The 16,943-nt window shown below is 48.4% G+C and overlaps 1 protein-coding gene across 2 annotated transcripts in view; it reads right to left on the reverse strand.

Moving 5' to 3' along the window:
* LOC140394069 (uncharacterized) overlaps window positions 1-16,943 on the reverse strand; it is a 405,190-nt gene that overhangs the window by 95,134 nt on the left and 293,113 nt on the right. For both annotated transcript variants that reach the window (XM_072480880.1, XM_072480881.1), the window contains exons 55-58: window positions 15,261-15,469; window positions 14,289-14,383; window positions 10,437-10,564; window positions 375-530 (exon numbers count right to left, since the gene is read on the reverse strand). In XM_072480880.1, coding sequence (XP_072336981.1) covers window positions 375-530; window positions 10,437-10,564; window positions 14,289-14,383; window positions 15,261-15,469 — 588 coding nt within the window. The remainder of the gene's footprint in view (window positions 1-374; window positions 531-10,436; window positions 10,565-14,288; window positions 14,384-15,260; window positions 15,470-16,943) is intronic.

The raw sequence follows: 16,943 nt of genomic DNA on the forward strand, positions 1-16,943 counted from the left end.
GTCTGCCTGGGTCTCGTCCCACAACCCAAAGATGTGCAGGGTAGGTGGATTGACCACACTAAATTGCCCCTTAATTGGAAAAAAATCAACACAAAGTCTCAGTTTCCATGCAACTGTGAATCTAAAGGAGCAAAAAAGAACAAAATTGCACAATACTTTTGTGGTTTGCCAGATTCTCTACCTTTTAGTGTGAAGACAACAGATTCATTCATTTGTCCCACTGTTAATAAGGCACTCAGACTTTAGATAGGTTTCCAGCACTGCAAACTACAGGCACATTGTTCTGATATAATATATATCATTTTGGGAGATAAACTACAGCTGATCTGCGGTACATAGTGTTCTGAAAAGAACAAATAACATTTTCATCTCACCTTTTGGGCTTCCATGATGAATTGATCGATAAGTGTAGCCAGATTCTGGATGGGATGGATGTGGATTAAGATGATGGTCAGTGCCTTATAGTCATTAATGAATCCAGGTCTGCTCAATACTTTAGCCAGTTCGCTGGGATCCATGCCACTCAACAACTGTGAAAACATGACAAGGATATAACAATTTTATGTAAATAGCTTGAAGTAGATTGGGTGAAACATATGAGGCTGAATTCTTCGCCGTCCGAATGCTCCGTTTTGCCGGCAGCCCGGGGGTTCCCCGACGGCGTGCGGCTGCCCCACAATGGGAAACCCCATTGACCAGCTAGTGAAACGGAGAATCCCGACTGCGTGCTAAACCAGAAACCTGGCACGGCGGGATGGATAAACCCACCCTTGAATTTTAAATTACCAGAGTGACAAAAAATTAGGCTTCGAATGAGCCTGATTGCCCATGTGTGAGTACATAGCACTGCCAATCTCATCTCTGCAAAATTGGCACAGTGATGGGATGGAGCCAGGATGCCACCCGGCGGGGCTATTCTTAGCTCCTGCCTCCAATCCAAGGCCGCACCAGACCATAGACCAAGAACCCAACCCCTTGTATTGTTCTTCTCCACTCTCTCAATGCAGCACTGAAGAACATTTAAATAATTTATGCATCTTCTACATCAATGACATTCTGACAATGCAGACCTTGAAACTCTATGAGACTACATCGCATACTAAAGTGATAATGTCATAAACGTGATTTATACCAAGCTGAATAATTGCCTTCTTATTATTTTTCACCCAAGTGATCAACCCATAGTGCTTTACTTTAAAGGCAGATTCCCAAGTCTACTGCCCCTCTGAGGTCCTCTCTTAGTGGCCTGTGTTCTTCGCGTTCGGTCAATTGCCCCTGGCCAATATGACCTCATCACTTCTACTGACCTTCAGAAGAACAGATTGCAGATGACAACCAATCCTTTCAATGACCCTATCCAATCAAACACCAATCTCTCCATTGTGGACCCTGGAGATGTGTGTGCTTATGGCAGAAATATTCATGTTAGCTTGAAGCTAACAGGACAGTCGATTCAAGCAGCAAGCAGAGTGGAGCCAGGGCTCAATGAAGGTGGGAGCTAAGACTACTGAGAGCAATTAAATCATGGGGAATAAATTCCTTGTTTTGCAGTAGTTGCAATTTATGCACACCAGGTTGAGGCCAGAGTTCTGCTCAGAAGATTAAGTCTCTGCTCAGCTGTAACTTTACACTGCAGTGGTATTTCAAGAGCTGACTCATGCTCCTATGATAAAGACATTCAGGAGATACCGTGATTTGCAGCTTCCAGATTTCTTCAAAGGTTTTCCATTTTGGTTTCTGCTTCAGTGATTGTTTTCGGTGTGTAATTCATATAATATTGTTTAAAAATCGTTGCAGATATCCTAAAGAAGTATGTATTTACTATTGTAGTTTTTTGTATTTATTTAACTAAAACAGATACTGATTTTGTGAAAGGATCTCTGCTGTATATTAAAGTCAGAAACTTCAATGACAGGATATCATAATTTTAGTAGCTAAGTATAATTAATACAAGCTTTGTCCCAAATGTTTACTCTAGTGGAAGCATTCCTATGTGGATCAGAGTGATGCAGCTTTGGGTACTTCCAATCACGAGCATGGAGTGAGTGGTTGCACATTTGGTGCCTCCCAATCCAGGTGGATCTTTTCGGCCTTTTCCTTGCCCGAAGGGCAAAGTATTTGGGGGCAAAAGGTACAGGAGTGCCTGGGGAAGGTATTACTCCTCTGGTGAGGCTGGTGGATGGATCCGCAATGGGAGCAGGAAAGTCTTGGCTTGCGCACTGCCTGTCTAGTGGTTGACAGGAGCAGTTGGCAGAGTTCCTGAGTAATACGTTTCGGCAACAGAGGGAAGACCTAGCTAAGGTGGTGGAACCACTGAGACCTGAGATCGAGCGAGTAAAGCAGAGGCTGAGTCCCAGGGCGTGGCGATCCAGAAAGTGGAGGAGGCAGTGGGGGAGCACGAGGAGCAGTTGGTCTCATAAGTGGGAACCAGAAGGGATGGAGAATCGCTCCTGAAGGATTGTTGGGACGACTGGAGGCATTGAAGGTGAGGAGGCCATCCTGCATATGGCAAGAATGCTGGAGAAATTGATAGGGGAGGGGGCCTTTGATCAGCCTATGGAGGGGGACCAAAAGCACAGAGCGCTGAGGAGGAGGCCGCAGGTGAGCAAGCCACCAAGGGCGATGGTGGTGCAGTTGCACCGCTTTCTGGACAAGGAGAAGATTCTTCAATGGGTGAGGCAGACCAGGAAATGTACCTGGGAAGGGAACGAGCTGCAGGTGTACCAGGACCTGGGTGCAGAACTGGCGAAGAGAAGGGCCAGGCTTAACCAGGTGAAGTATGCCTTCTTTGAAAAGGGGGTGAAGTTTGATATATTGTTGCCAGGAGTGAGAGCTTTATTTCACCACGCCAGAGGAGGCAATGGAATTTATGAGGGACAATGGACTGGAAAGAGTATGCGGACATTGAACGTTGGAGGAGTTTTGTGTGCTCTCTAAATTGTTTAGTAGTGGGTTTTTCTGGGTCAGGTTCTCACGGGCTAGTTAACGGGAGTTAAGTGGGGGTTTGCCAAGAGGAAGTTGATGTGTTAGGCAGGTTGGTTCGATATGGACTGCAACTCGATGCTGGGAAGTTAGAAACAGACGTCTAACACAGGATGTGATCCAACATGGTTTTATTCAACTTGAGAACTGCTGTACATATTCAGCTGTGGGTTGACACTCTACTGATCTGACTAATGACCTTGTAGTAGCCTGACCAGACTTACTAGCTACCGCATGGCATTTGTGTTCGCTAGCTCGTGGACTCTGACTGTCTTAGTAGTTGGGTCCCGAGAGAGCGGGCAACCTAATGCCTTCTGGCTTTATAGTGGTAGTGTCCTGTCTGGTGATTGGCTGTTCTGTGTTGTATGTTTACTGGTCATCTTATATGTCAATCACTGCCTGTCTGCATCTCATTATATACATGAATGGATATTATGACATCTCCCCCTTTTTTTTGAGTTAAATAAATTCTGAGGGATACATATATATGCCTGACTATGTACAAACAGTGAATGAACAAACGTAAATACATGGGAAGGTGTCGACAGTGCAGATACATAGCAAACTGAGCAAAATTTACAAGAGTTAAGTCGATGGATTCAGTCTTTGTGGCGGGCAACAAATTCCTGTCGATCGCCGCAGAGGTGTATCAGGATCCGCCGGCACGTGGCGAGGTGGGATCACTGCCATTGCGGTGGTCGCGTGGGCCGGCAGGATCACTCGCAGATCGGTGGTCTCGTGGCAGGGGACGTCCGGAGGAAGCATGATAGCCGGCGGAGCACTGCGGTCAGGTGGTGGGCGTGGAACCCTTCGCAACGCCCTTCTGTTGCGTCGTAGAAGGGAGCCATCAGCCATTTGAACAATGAAAGACCTCGGGGCGACTTGTTTGACAACAACAGCTGTGGCTGACCAACCGCCCTCAGGCAACTGGACGCGAACATGATCGGCTGGAGCAAGCGCAGGTAGATCCGTGGCATGAGCATCATATGTGGCCTTCTGTTGGTCCTGGGACCGCTGCACTTTTTGCAGTAACGTGAGGTGGTCAAGGTCTGGAACATGGATGGCTGGAACTGTGGTCCTCAGAGTGCGATTCATGAGCATCTGCGCTGGAGACAAAACAGTGGACAGAGGGGTTGCCCTGTATGCCAGCATTGCTAAGTTGAAGTCGGAGTCTGAGTCTGCAGCCTGACACAATAACTGCTTGACAATATGGACCCCTTTCTCGGCCTTCCCGTTTGATTGCGGGTAGTGGGGACTGGAGGTAACGTGTGACGGAAGTTGTAGGACTGTGCAAAATCAGACCATTCTTGGCTGTAAAAGTATGGACCGTTGTCACTCATTACTGTGAGCGGTATCCCGTGCCTGGCGAACGTTTCTTTGCAGGCTTTGATGACCGCATTAAACGTGAGGTCTGACAGTTTCACCACTTCTGGGTAACTGGAGAAGTAGCCGACCAAGAGCACATAGTCACACCCCTTGGCATGAAAGAGGTCTACCCCTACTTTGGACCACGGAGAGGTCACAATCTCGTGCTGTTGCAGTGTTTCCTTGGGTTGAGCCGATTGAAACTTCTGACAGGTGGAGCAGTTGAGGACCGTGTTGGCAATGTCCTGGTTAATGCCCGGCCAGTAAATCGCCCCCCGAGCTCTGCGTCGGCATTTCTCAACCCCAAGGTGACACTCATGGATTTGACCCAGCACCATAGCCTGCATGCTTTGAGGAATGACGATCCTATCGGGTTTCAGAAGGATTCCCTCCACAACCGTTAACTCGTCTTTAACATTAAAGAACTGGGGACATTGTCCCTTTTGCCAGCCATGGGGAAGGTGCTGCATTACACGCTGCCCAGTAGAGGATCCCTGGCCATTTCTTCACGTATTTGGACCACACGTTCATCAGTGGCTGGGAGGTTGGTGGCACACAACTGCACTTGCGCCTCTATGTGGCAGATGAAGTCACCTTGTTCACACGGTGTGGTGATGGATCGGGATAGGGCATCCGCGATGATCAGCTCTTTGCCTGGCATGTAGACAAGTTTGAAGTCATAGCGGCGGAGTCGAAGAAGAATTCGCTGTAGCCGAGGTGTCATGTCATTTAAATCCTTCTGGATTATGTGGATTAGAGGCCTGTGGTCCTTTTCCACTGTGAATTTCGGCAGGCCGTAAACGTAGTCATGAAACTTGACTATTCCTGTCAGGAGACCCAGACACTCCTTTTCCATCTGGGCATACCGTTGCTCGGTGGGCGTCATGGCCCTGGAGGCATATGCCACTGGAGCCCAGGAAGAGGAGTCATCTCGCTGGAGGAGCACCACCCCAATGCCGTCCTGGCTTGCATCAGTTGCTATCTTGGTTTCCTTGGTTGGGTCGAAGAACGCTAGAACTAGGGCTGTGGTGAACTTTGCCTTCAGCTCACGCCATTCCGCTTCATGTGTGGGCAGCCACTGGAATTCCGTTGACTTCTTGACGAGATGGCGGAGGGCCGTGGTGTGGGATGCCATACTGGGAACAAATTTCCTGAGAAAGTTGACCATCCCGAGGAAGCGGAGGACCGCCTTCTTGTCCTCCGGGGACTTCATGGCCAAGACCTTGTCGCCGTCTGGTTGCACACCCTGCTGCGAGATGTGGTCACCTAGAAACCTAATATCAGATTGACCAAATGAGCACTTGGCCCTGGTGAGCTGGAGACCATGTTCATGAATTCGCTGGAAGACCTGCTTGAGGTGAGCAATGTGTTCCTGTGGCGTTGTGGACCAGATGATCATGTCGCCAACAAAGACTCGCACCCCCTCGATGCCCTCCATCATCTGCTCCATCCTGCGATGAAACACTTCGGAGGCAGATATGATACCGAAAGGCATTCGGTTGTAACAGTAGCGGCCGAACGGAGTGTTGAACGTGCACAGCTTCCGACTGGACGCGTCCAGCTGCATTTGCCAAAAAACCCGGAAGGCGTCCAGCTTAGTGAAGAATTTGGCATGAGCCATCTCACTGGTTAACTCTTCACGCTTCGGGATCGGGTAGTGCTCCCGCATGATGTTGCGGTTTAGATCTTTGGGATCAATCCAAATGCGGAGCTCCCCAGATGGTTTCTTTACGCAGACCATGGAGCTGACCCAGTCTGTTGGCTCCATGATCTTCGAGATGTTGCCCTGGTCTTGGAGGTCCTGTAGTTGCTTTTTCAGACGATCCTTGAGAGGCGCCGGCACCCGGTGTGGTGCATGGATTACAGGGGTGGCGTTCGGCTTGAGCGGTATCTTGTAGCGGTACGGGAGCGTGCCTATTCCATCGAAGACATTGTGGTACTGCGTGATAATGTCGTCTATGTCGGCTTGTAAATTCACATCGGGCGAGGCCATTGCCGGTGACAATGACATGGTGTGGACTTGCTGGTCCAGGGTCAGGAACTTGCAGGCACGAGCACCGAGCAGGGATGCCCTGCCAGGCCTGACGATTTCAAATCTTAATGTTGCCTTGATCGCCTTGTTGGATACCCCTAGTTGACACGAGCCACTGGCAGCTACGGCATTGCCATTGTAGTCAAGGAGCTGGCAGGCTGTGGAAGAATGCTTGGTCTGGCGCGGATGGAGTCAAGGTCGGATTTTGAGATGAGGTTCGCTGATGCGCCGGTGTCCAGTTTAAATCGGATGCGAGCCTTGTTAACTGTGAGGACAGCACACCACTCGTCGTCAGGATCCGCACTGAGGATCGAGAGGCGTAGTGCAGGTACCAGCTCATGTGTGGTTATGATGCCCACCCGATATGGAGACTTGAGGCAGTCAGCATTAGGGTCCGTTGGGCTGTCAGGATCAGAATCCTGCATGCCTTGTTTTATTGAGCGGACACTTCTGCGCCGCAGCTGGGATCGCTGGCTGCTAAGCGGTGGAGCGGACCTGCAGAGGGCTGCGTAGTGGCCAGGCTTGCCACACTGGAGACATCAGCATCCTGTTGCCGGTCATTGCTGCTTTAAATGGGTGGAGCCACAATTCGGACACGTCAATTCGGATACGCTGACGCCAGCGCGATCCGTGCGCCATCGCGCATGCGCAGTGCGGTCGGCCGACGTACGCACCTGTGCAGTAGGGTTTTTGATCTTGTCGTCCACCTGGTCGAGGGATCCAGGAAAAGCGTGCAAAACGGCCACTCTCCTCGATGCTCATGCCCTGCATTTGTGCAATGGCCTGCACCCTTTCTATCTCGTGGGAGGCCAGCTTTGCAGTTTCTGCCACCCTGTTACGGTCAACTGTTTGATTTTAAGGAGCTGCTGCCGGAGGGAGTCGGAGTGGATCCCGAAAACGATCTGATCCCGGATCATGGAATCAGCCGTCGAGTCATAGTTACATGACTGCGCTAGGATGCGGAGTTGGATCAAGAAGGACTGAAAAGGCTCATCCTTACCCTGAAGCCTCTGTTGGAAGATGTACCGTTCAAAGCCGTCATTCAGCTCAATGTCGCAGTGGCTGTCAAATTTCAGCAGGACTGTCTTGAATTTCGTTTTGTCTTCGCCGTCGGCAAACGTAAGCGAATTGAAGATATGGATGGCGTGATCCCCCGCAGTGGAGAGGAGTTGCACGATCTTCCTGACATCTGATGCTGCCTCGGGGTCGGAGGCCTCGATGTACAAGAGGAACTTTTGCTTGAAGATTTTCCAGTTGGCGCCGAGGTTGCCGGAGATGCGGAGTTACGGAGGAGGCTGGATGTTTTCCATTTCCCTGGATGGCTGTTTGCTGGTCGATGCAGATTCACTCGAGGTAGGTTCGTCAAGATCAATAGAACTCTGGCACCATGATGTGTTAGGCAGGTTGGTTCGATGTGGACTGCAACTCGATGCAGGGAAGTTAGAAATAGACGTCTAACACAGGAGATGATCCAGCACTGTTTATTCAACTTAAGAACTGCTGTACATATTCAGCTGTGGGTTGACACTCTGCTGATCTGACTAATGACCTTGTAGTAGCCTGACCAGACTTACTAGGTGTTTGCACTGTGCTAGCTCGTGGACTCTGACTGTCTCAGTAGTTGGGTCCCGAGAGAGCGGGAAACCTAATGCCCTCTGGCTTTATAGTGGTAGTGTCCTGTCTGGTGATTGGATGTTTTGTGTTGTATGTTTACCGGTCATCCTGTGTGTCAATCACTGCCTGTCTGCACTTCATTATATACATGAGTGGATATTATGACAGAAATCGTGGCGGGGGCGGGGGGGAATGGAGTTGGTTCTTTGTTCGAGGGTGGGGGAGGGAGGTTTGATGATATGGGTGTGGTTGGTATGTCTCAGTTGGGAAGGGATCGATGACGGTGGACATCCGAGGGTGGACCTGGAGAGTTGCGTGATGCGGGCTGGCCCAAAAAGTGATACGGCTGATCAGCAGGGGAAGGCAGAGCTCTCCCCACCTACCCAACCAGGTGGGTCATGTGGAAAGTGAAGGGGTCGAATGTGTTCTAGTGACCGTTTATGCACCGAATTGGGGTGATATGGGCTTTATGAGATGGGTGTGACGGATGATTCCGGACTTGGACTCGCATCAGCTGATTCTGAGGGGGATTTAAACACGTCATAGATCCAAGCTTGGACAGGTCAAGTCCCAAATCGCCGGGGGTGTTGTCAGTGGCGAAGGAGCCGAGGGGGTTTATGGAGCGCATGGGGCATAGACACCGGTGGAGGTTTGGGCGGCCGAGGGTGAAGGAGTTTTCACGTGCACTGGGTGTACTCCCGGATTGATTTTGTTGTGTTGGACAAGACGTTACTGGCGAGTGCGGGTGGGGGGGGGGGGGGGGGGGGCAGCGGTCACAGTGGAGGCTGGATATGGGGTTGCTGGCAGATGAGGAGGTGGGTGAGTGGGTGCGGGCTGCCATTCAGGGCTACGTGGAATTAAACGACACGGGGCAGGTCACGGCTGCCATGCTGTGGGAGGCGCTCAAGACTGTAGTCAGGGGGTGCGGCGGGCTTTCTTGGAGTGGGGGAGAGGGATGGGGGGGTTGGCGAACATGATGAACTATAATTGGGTGACAAACATGGATGTGGTAAGGAAATGAGCCGTGAGGGAAGGGTCGGTGTGGGGATGGGTGGAGGTGACATCGTGCAGCGAGACGTGTATGAGGGCTTTGTTGTTGGTGCCTTTACCGTTTTCGGTGGCCATGTATTCCGTGAGCCTAGTGGTGGTGTCAGCTTTGAGGGTGGGGGGCAGTGGAGGCCACATTTGGGGCTGGAGGGTGCCTCAGTGTGGGCGATGATCTGCAATAATCATAGGTTTGCACTGGCGGGGCTGGATTCGAGGATTAGGGGGGCCAGCAGGGAGGGATTAAGCGCTTTGGCGGCTTGTTCATAGGGAGCAGATGTGCAGGACTGGAGGACCTGGAGGAAATGTATGAATATTTCAGGGGGAATAGCTTTAGGTACCTACAGGTTTGGTACTTTGTAGGAAGAGAGGTGACATCCTTTCCGGGGCTGCTCCTCCTGGGGTTGCAGGATAAGGGGCTGTCACAGGACGAAATAGGGGAGGGGAAGGTGTTGGATGTTTATAAGGAGTTGATGGAGTGGGAGGGAACCCTGGTGGAGGATATTAAGAGGAAATGAGAGGAGGAGCTGAGAGGGGAAGTGGCGGCTGAGCTGTTGACAGAGGCCTTGCGGAGGTTAAACGCGTCCTCGAAATGTGCAGCACGGTAGCACAAGTGGATAGCACTGTGGCTTCATAGTGCCAGGTGTCAGGTTCAATTCCCCGCTGGGTCACTGTCTGTGCAGAGTCTGCACGTTCTCACCGTGTCTGCGTGGGTGCTCCGGTTTCCTCCCACAGTCCGAAGACGTGCAGGTTAATTGGATTGGCCATGATAAATTGCCCTTAGTGACTAAAAAAGGATAGGAGGGGTTATCGGGTTACGGGGATATGGTGGAAGTGAGGGCTTAAGTGGGTCGATGCAGACCCGATGGGCCGAATGGCCTCCTTCTGCACTGTATGTTCTATGTTCTATTTGCGATGTTAAACCTCATCCAGTTTAACCTGGTGCAGAGGGCTCACATGACAGTGGTGAGGATGAGTAGGTTCTTTGAGGAGGTAGAGGATAGGTGTGGGTGGTGGTGGGGGGCGGGGGGTGGTGGGGGGCATGAATCACGTCCAGATGTTCTGGGATTCTGGGAATGTCCAAGACCGAGGGGTTTCTGGCAGGGGTTCTCAGACATGATGTCCAAGGTGCTGGGTGTGGAGGTGATTCCGGGGCCAGAGGTGGCGATATTTGGGGTGTCAGAAGACCCGGGAGTCCAGGGATAAGACACAGAAAATGTATTTTTCTTCCTGCTTTATAGTATTGCAATTGAATTTGGAGAGTTCCAGGGCTTGAACAAGAATAATCATAATGAAAATTGCCAGATTAATTGTGCTGGCTAGAGGCAGTTCAAGGAACAAAAGTTGATCTGAAATGCACATCCACCATGTTTCACAAGAGAAATAATTTGGGTTCTACCTTAGTTACTTGGTCAGCAGGAAGCAGTGCAGATATATCTTTCAGAGTTAGAAACTGGGTGAAACTTCGAAACAACCTCTCCAAGAATTGAATGAAACTGTTGCTTTCATAACAGTCAAGGGCAGCCGCTATTAAAAAAACAGAAAATATTCAGCTGCTTTTCAATTACGTCAGTAACACAAAAGATATTAACTTGTGAACACCTGAAAGCCAAGATAATGCAAAAGGATAAAACAGATAGAGCTATTCATTAATTAATCATTAATTTCCTAACAAAGGATGGCACAATCATTAAACTAGCCAGAAACATGAGCCAAGATTTTATAAAATTCTGTCTCAAGTTCGCTCTTGAGTTTTCAAGTAGTAGCAATGTTTTGATGAACGTTTCTGTTAATTAGTTGTTCTATTTTTTTTAAACAGTTATTTTTCTTCAGCAGTTTATTATTTATTGTTTAATTATCTTAAAGGGCATTCAGACACAGACACATGTTGTGGGACTAAAGTCACAGGGGACAGGATTCTTCATCCCACCGCACCAGTTTTCTGTTGTGGCGTGCCCCCCGCCGGCAGCGGTTTTTTCCGGCCCGCCAGCGGCCAATGGAGTTTTCCATTGTGGGCAGCCCCACGCCATCGGCAAATCCCTGGGCGTGGGTGCACTGCCGGCACAACGGAGAATCCTGCCAGTGGAGAATCTAGCCCAGGGTTTTGATTTCTACCGCCCATGGAGCTAGAATGGAAGTGGGCAGGTGCTAAAAATAGCAATGCTGGTTCCCTGCATATTGCCACCTGCCCTCAGGCCACTTTTGCAGTGGCAACATGTGGGTAACTCAAAGGACATCAGGCGGGTAGCTGATTATATAAATTAAAAACTTATTAGTTGATTGGGATTTTTCAATCAGCCATAAGATTCTCAAAAGCAGTCTCCTGTTGAGAGGCCAGTGGCTCCAGATAGGCCTATCATTTTTTATTTTTAGCTCAAATATTTAAGTACTCCTCCTTTATTTATCTGTCATCGCATCTGACTGTTCGCATCTGACTGTTCCTTTCAAACTGGATAGCCACAGATTGGCCCTCCAGCTCTGAGAGCCCGTGCCAGTGGGAGGATGTTGCAAATGGTTCTGATAAACGGGCTGGAAGCCCGATTCTCCATGCCTCCATGATGGTCCAGCCCTCTTGGCAGGGATTCATGCAGGCATGGATTGCTGCAAGTATTCTCAAATGTGGCCCTGATGCGGTCAACCCCGCAGTGGGTCATGGTGTACGTATGAAACATAGGTGCCCCCAAAGTCCATCGGAAGGCCCCCTCACTCCACAACACAAATCCTGCCCACCCCGCCTCCCCCAAAAGAACCCAACAAAGATCCACCATCCAATCCCCTCATCAGACCCCCAACAAGAGAACCTCCCATCAGACCTCCAACAAGAGACCTCCCATCAGTCCCCCAAAAAGAGACCCCCCCCATGAGTCCTCCAACAGAGAGCCCCCAACAGAAAGTCCGTCAACAGGGAGCCCCCCCCCCCAACAGAGACCACCATCAAAACCCTCAATGGAGACACAGCCATCAGTCCCCAATCAGATCCCAGAGATCCCCAATCAGATTCCCTATCAGACCCCCCCAACAAAGACCCCCATCAAAACCCTCAGAGAACCCTCATGAGTCGACTTTCAGAGACCCCCGCAAATGGAGACCCCACATAAACGGAGATCCCCCACAAACAGAGATCCCCCACAAACAGAGATCCCCCACAAACAGAGATCCCCCACAAACAGAGATCCCCCACAAACAGAGATCCCCCACAAACAGAGATCCCCCACAAACAGAGATCCCCCACAAACAGAGATCCCCCACAAACAGAGATCCCCCCCCCAACCAGAGATCCCCCCCCCCAACCAGAGATCCCCCCCAACCAGAGATCCCCCCCCCAACCAGAGATCCCCCCCCCAACCAGAGATCCTCCCCCAGCAGAGATGCCCCCCAAGCAGAGATGCCCCCCAAGCAGAGATGCCCCCTGGGCAGGGACCCCCCCCCCCCATCAAATCCTATCAGACCCATAAGACCATAAGACATAGGACTAGAATTAGGGTATTCGGCCCATCGAGTCTGCTCTGCCATTCAATCATGGCTGATATTTTTCTTAACCCCATTCTCCTGCCTTCTCCCTGTAACCCCTGATCTCTTTATTAATCAAGAATCTATCTATCTGTGCCTTAAAGACACTCAGTGATTTGGCCTCCATAGCTCTCTGTGGCAAAGAGTTCCACAGATACACCACCCTCTGGCTAAAGAAATTCCTCCTCATCTCCGTTTTAAAGAATTGTCCCTTCAGTCGGAGGCTGTGCCCTCTGGTTCTAGTTTTTGCTACTAGTGGAAACACCCCCTCCACATCCAGTCTATCCAGGCCTTGCAGTATCCTGTAAGATCCCCCTCATTCTTCCAAACTCCAATGAGTACAGATCCAGAGTCCTCAACTGCTCCTCATACGACAAGCTCTTCATTCCAGGGATCATTCTTCTAAGCTCCTCTGGACCCTTTCCAAGGTCAGCACATCCTTCCTTCGATACGGGACCAAATTCAAGACATTTAATCTAAGGGGTGTGACTATCTCCTGAAACTGAGTGTCCAGATACCTGGTTCTGGTCATTGCATTATTTGACAGATGTGATTGCATTAAGGGTACAGAAGAGATTTTCAAGATTGTCGCCGAGAGTGGATAATTTTTGGTAGGATTGGAAACGGCTGGATTCTTTTCTTTGGAACAGAGGTCGCTGAGGGAAGATTTCTGAGGTGTATAAATTTAAATGAAAATGAAAATGAAAATCGCTTACTGTCACAAGTAAGTCTCAAATGAAGTTACTGTGAAAAGCCCCTAGTCGCCACATTCTGGCACCTGTTCGGGGAGGCTGGTACGGGAATTTATGAGGGGCCCAAAGGACATAGTCCCCTCAGCAGAGGCGCCAATAACTGGGGGGTATATATTTAAAGTAGTTGGTCAAGGGATTCAAATAGATCTGCAGGAAAATGTTTTAACCCAGAGGATAGTGGGGACATGGAAGTCTGCTGGAAAGAGTGGTAGAGGCAAAAACCCAATTGCACTTAAAAAAACGATTTAGATATGCATTCAAAGTGCCTTTAACCTGGCGCTATGGACCCACACCTGGGAAGTGGAATTAGACTGGATAGTTTTCAATCAGCAGAGACACAACAGTTTGAATGGTCCACTGTTAATAAAAATGTTTGGAAATGTTCACATTCTTCAATTTGAGCTCTCTGAAGGCAGGCCTGATCCACAATGCCACAATATCCATAATGGGCAGGACAAGGAGGCAGGTCCTGAATCCACCTCAGCCTGAACATGGATCAAGTCCCTTGCTACTGGTACCAATCTATTCCATGCCATCCATCCAGCCAACTGGCCCCCAAAAGTTCAGATTTATGGTGGCAACTTACCCTTTTGCATGCAGTTTGTAGCCTGGAGCTATCGATAGTGATGGCAGAGGCTCCATCTTCTTTACCTCACATGGCTGATTAGGAATCTTTCCCACTGTTATTGCCTGCCATTGGCATATGTTGATAGGATTTACAAGTTGATACTTGACCTTTTTAGTCATGTTATTGCACACCTCCCTACACTATCACATCCTGGAGTGTGACTTAAACTGACTCAGAGGCAGGGACACTACCCACTGAGACCTCCATTCTCCTTACAAGAATACAAAAATACCACCATTTTAAACTTACTCAACCTATATCCAATAAAATAGAACCTTTTAAACACAATGGCAGATTTTACCAACAGTCATTTAAAAATTATTTGCCCTATGCTGAATACACAGTCGACTTTCTAGCTTACCTGTGGTTTGGAGGTAATCCAGGATCCACTTATGCAACACAATCATTATTGTTTCCTGTGGCATTTCCCCAAATCCATTACTAAGTCCGTTTACACTAACATAAAAAAAGTTAAAAGAATTGTTTCAATGTCAGACCTGTAGTAATCCCACATCCTTGGAATCAAACAGTGATGTATATTTTGAAGTGCAATATACTCTTATTTCAAAGCTGCTTAATTCAAGTTATTGAATAATTTTCACTTTTTGGTGCAAACCAGAACCCTAATTTTTTTCAAAGAGTGTGGCAATTTGTTCACCTGTTAATCAGGGCTCTGGATTTCAGAAGGTTCTTTTAAGAGGAGTACATGACAGATACCTTTGAACCTTTCTCACTGAAGGGAGTCTCTTCTCTGCACACTGGAAGCTTTAGATTGCCTGACTGCAGTCTTTACCACAGAACAAAACCCTGGCACTGATTTGAACACCCTCAGTACAGCATCTATCTGTATTTCAAAATGAAACATGGATCTGAATTTTATAAGGTGGCTATAATTGTTTGGAGTGACATACTGACAAAGCCCAAACATTTTAATCGCTCTATGACCAGCTCTGAAACATTAAATATTTGGTGTCGAAAGAGCATATTATAGTCAGATTTTCCATCGCAATCGATTCTACAGGTGGAAAATTTAGTTGTGCCAATTAAAGCATTGTTCGTGGGACTTTTGATATAATAGCTGTAATATTATAACACAAATGAAAATAAAAACAATGAGGCATGAAGTTAGGACTTCAATCTGTTAAGCTCATTTGAATAAAAATAATCCTTCTGCACTGTATGTTCTATGAATGATTAATTATTGAAACAAAAATTCTACAATCGTATTGTAGGTCACTTAGTAATGCTTAACAAGCTAAAATGTTTAGACAGGGTTGCATTTCCAATTGAACCTACAGCAATGGATTATTGTAAAAGAGAGAGATTCACTCACATTGCTTGGTAACCATCACAAGTTATGTTTCTCGTCAGAAGGCTGTCCAGCATCGACTCAGAAATGCCAGCAATGAAAGGCCTGAAGCGCTCCTGGAACCATTTTATCAAAAAACCTGTATTGGTTAAGTTTTCATTGGTCTTCACAATCTCCCACAGAGCATTCATGAATGTGATTTTTGTCATCAGAGGAATTGATGTGCTCATGATCTGAAACAAACCACAACATGTTTAAAATAAGCAAAATACTACAGATGCTGGAATCTGAAACAAGAACAGAGGATGCTGGAAAAACTCAATAGGTCTGCAGCATCTATCGGGAGAGTCTCTTTATCATGGATCCTTTGTCGGAACTGCAAGGAGGGAGAATGTGTTAGAAAGAAAACAAAAGAAACTGCAAAAATAACTGGCAACTTTAAGACAAATGACACATGTCTTGGTAAGAGAGCGGGACGGGGTGATTTGCATTGAGGCAATACATATATGAAATATTTTTTAAAAAGAGGAAAGGGGGTGATGTGTTGGGTGCTCTGCTACACAGACGAACCAACACGGTTGCGAATGGTACAACTCAGCTTTTTTGCTAACATTTATTTACAGTGGTAAACTGGTTACTGAGGTTCGATCATAACCCTAGAATCTGTGGACCTATTCCTAATACTATCTTGTAGTGGCACTCAGCACATGGTGGATGTCTGAGTGGCTTGCTATGAGCTCTGTGCCCTGAGCTGTCTCCTGCTGAAATGCTCAGGAAGTGTTGTGTTCCCTGTTTTGTACTGTGTATGCTCTTGCCTGTGATTGGCTGTGGTGTTGTGTGTGTGTTGATTGGTCCGTTGATCTGTCCATCAGTATGTATGTGCTATCATGTTTACCTGAATATCATGACAGGGGGGTTTAAGATAGAAGAGTAAAGGTCAAAATCTAAAGTTGCCGAACTCAACATTGAGTCCCGAGGGCTGTAACGTGCCTAATGGGAAGATGAGATGCTGCTCATCCAGCTTGCGCTGGGCTTCGCTGGAATATTGCAGGGGGCCAAGGATGGACATGTGGGCATGGGAACAAGGTGCTGAGTTAAAATGGAAAGCAACAGGAAGGTTGGGGTCATGCTTACGGACTGAGTGGACAGCATATGGCGCAGTGGTTAGCACTGGGACTACGGCGCTGAGGACCCGGGTTCGAATCCCAGCCCTGGGTCACTGTTCGTGTGGAGTTTGCACATTCTCCCTATGTCTGTGTGGGTTTCACCCCTACAATCCAAAGATGTGCAGGTTAGGTGGATTGGCCATGTTAAATTGCCCCTTAATTGGAAACAAAAATAATTGGGTACAATAAACATTTAAAAAATGCTTATGGACTGTGGGAAGTTTTCCGCAAAGCGATCAACCAGTCTGCATTTAGTCTCCCCAATGCAGAGGAGAACGCATTGTGACTAGCGAATAATTGGAGGATGTGCAAATAAAACACTCTTAACCTGTTAGGAGTATTTGGGGCCTTGAATTATGAGGATGGAGGAGGTAAAGGGCCATGTGTTACACCTTCTGTGACTGCAAGGGAAGGTGCTGTGAGAAGGGGATAGGGATTTGGGCATGATGGAGGAGTGGACCCGGGTCACAGAGGGAGCAGCCCCTGCAAAATGCTGATGGGGGGGGGGGGAAATAAGAGGAAGGTGTGTCTGAAGGTGGCC

The sequence above is a fragment of the Scyliorhinus torazame genome, chromosome 17 (assembly GCF_047496885.1).
Source record: "Scyliorhinus torazame isolate Kashiwa2021f chromosome 17, sScyTor2.1, whole genome shotgun sequence".
Lineage (NCBI taxonomy): Eukaryota > Metazoa > Chordata > Chondrichthyes > Carcharhiniformes > Scyliorhinidae > Scyliorhinus > Scyliorhinus torazame.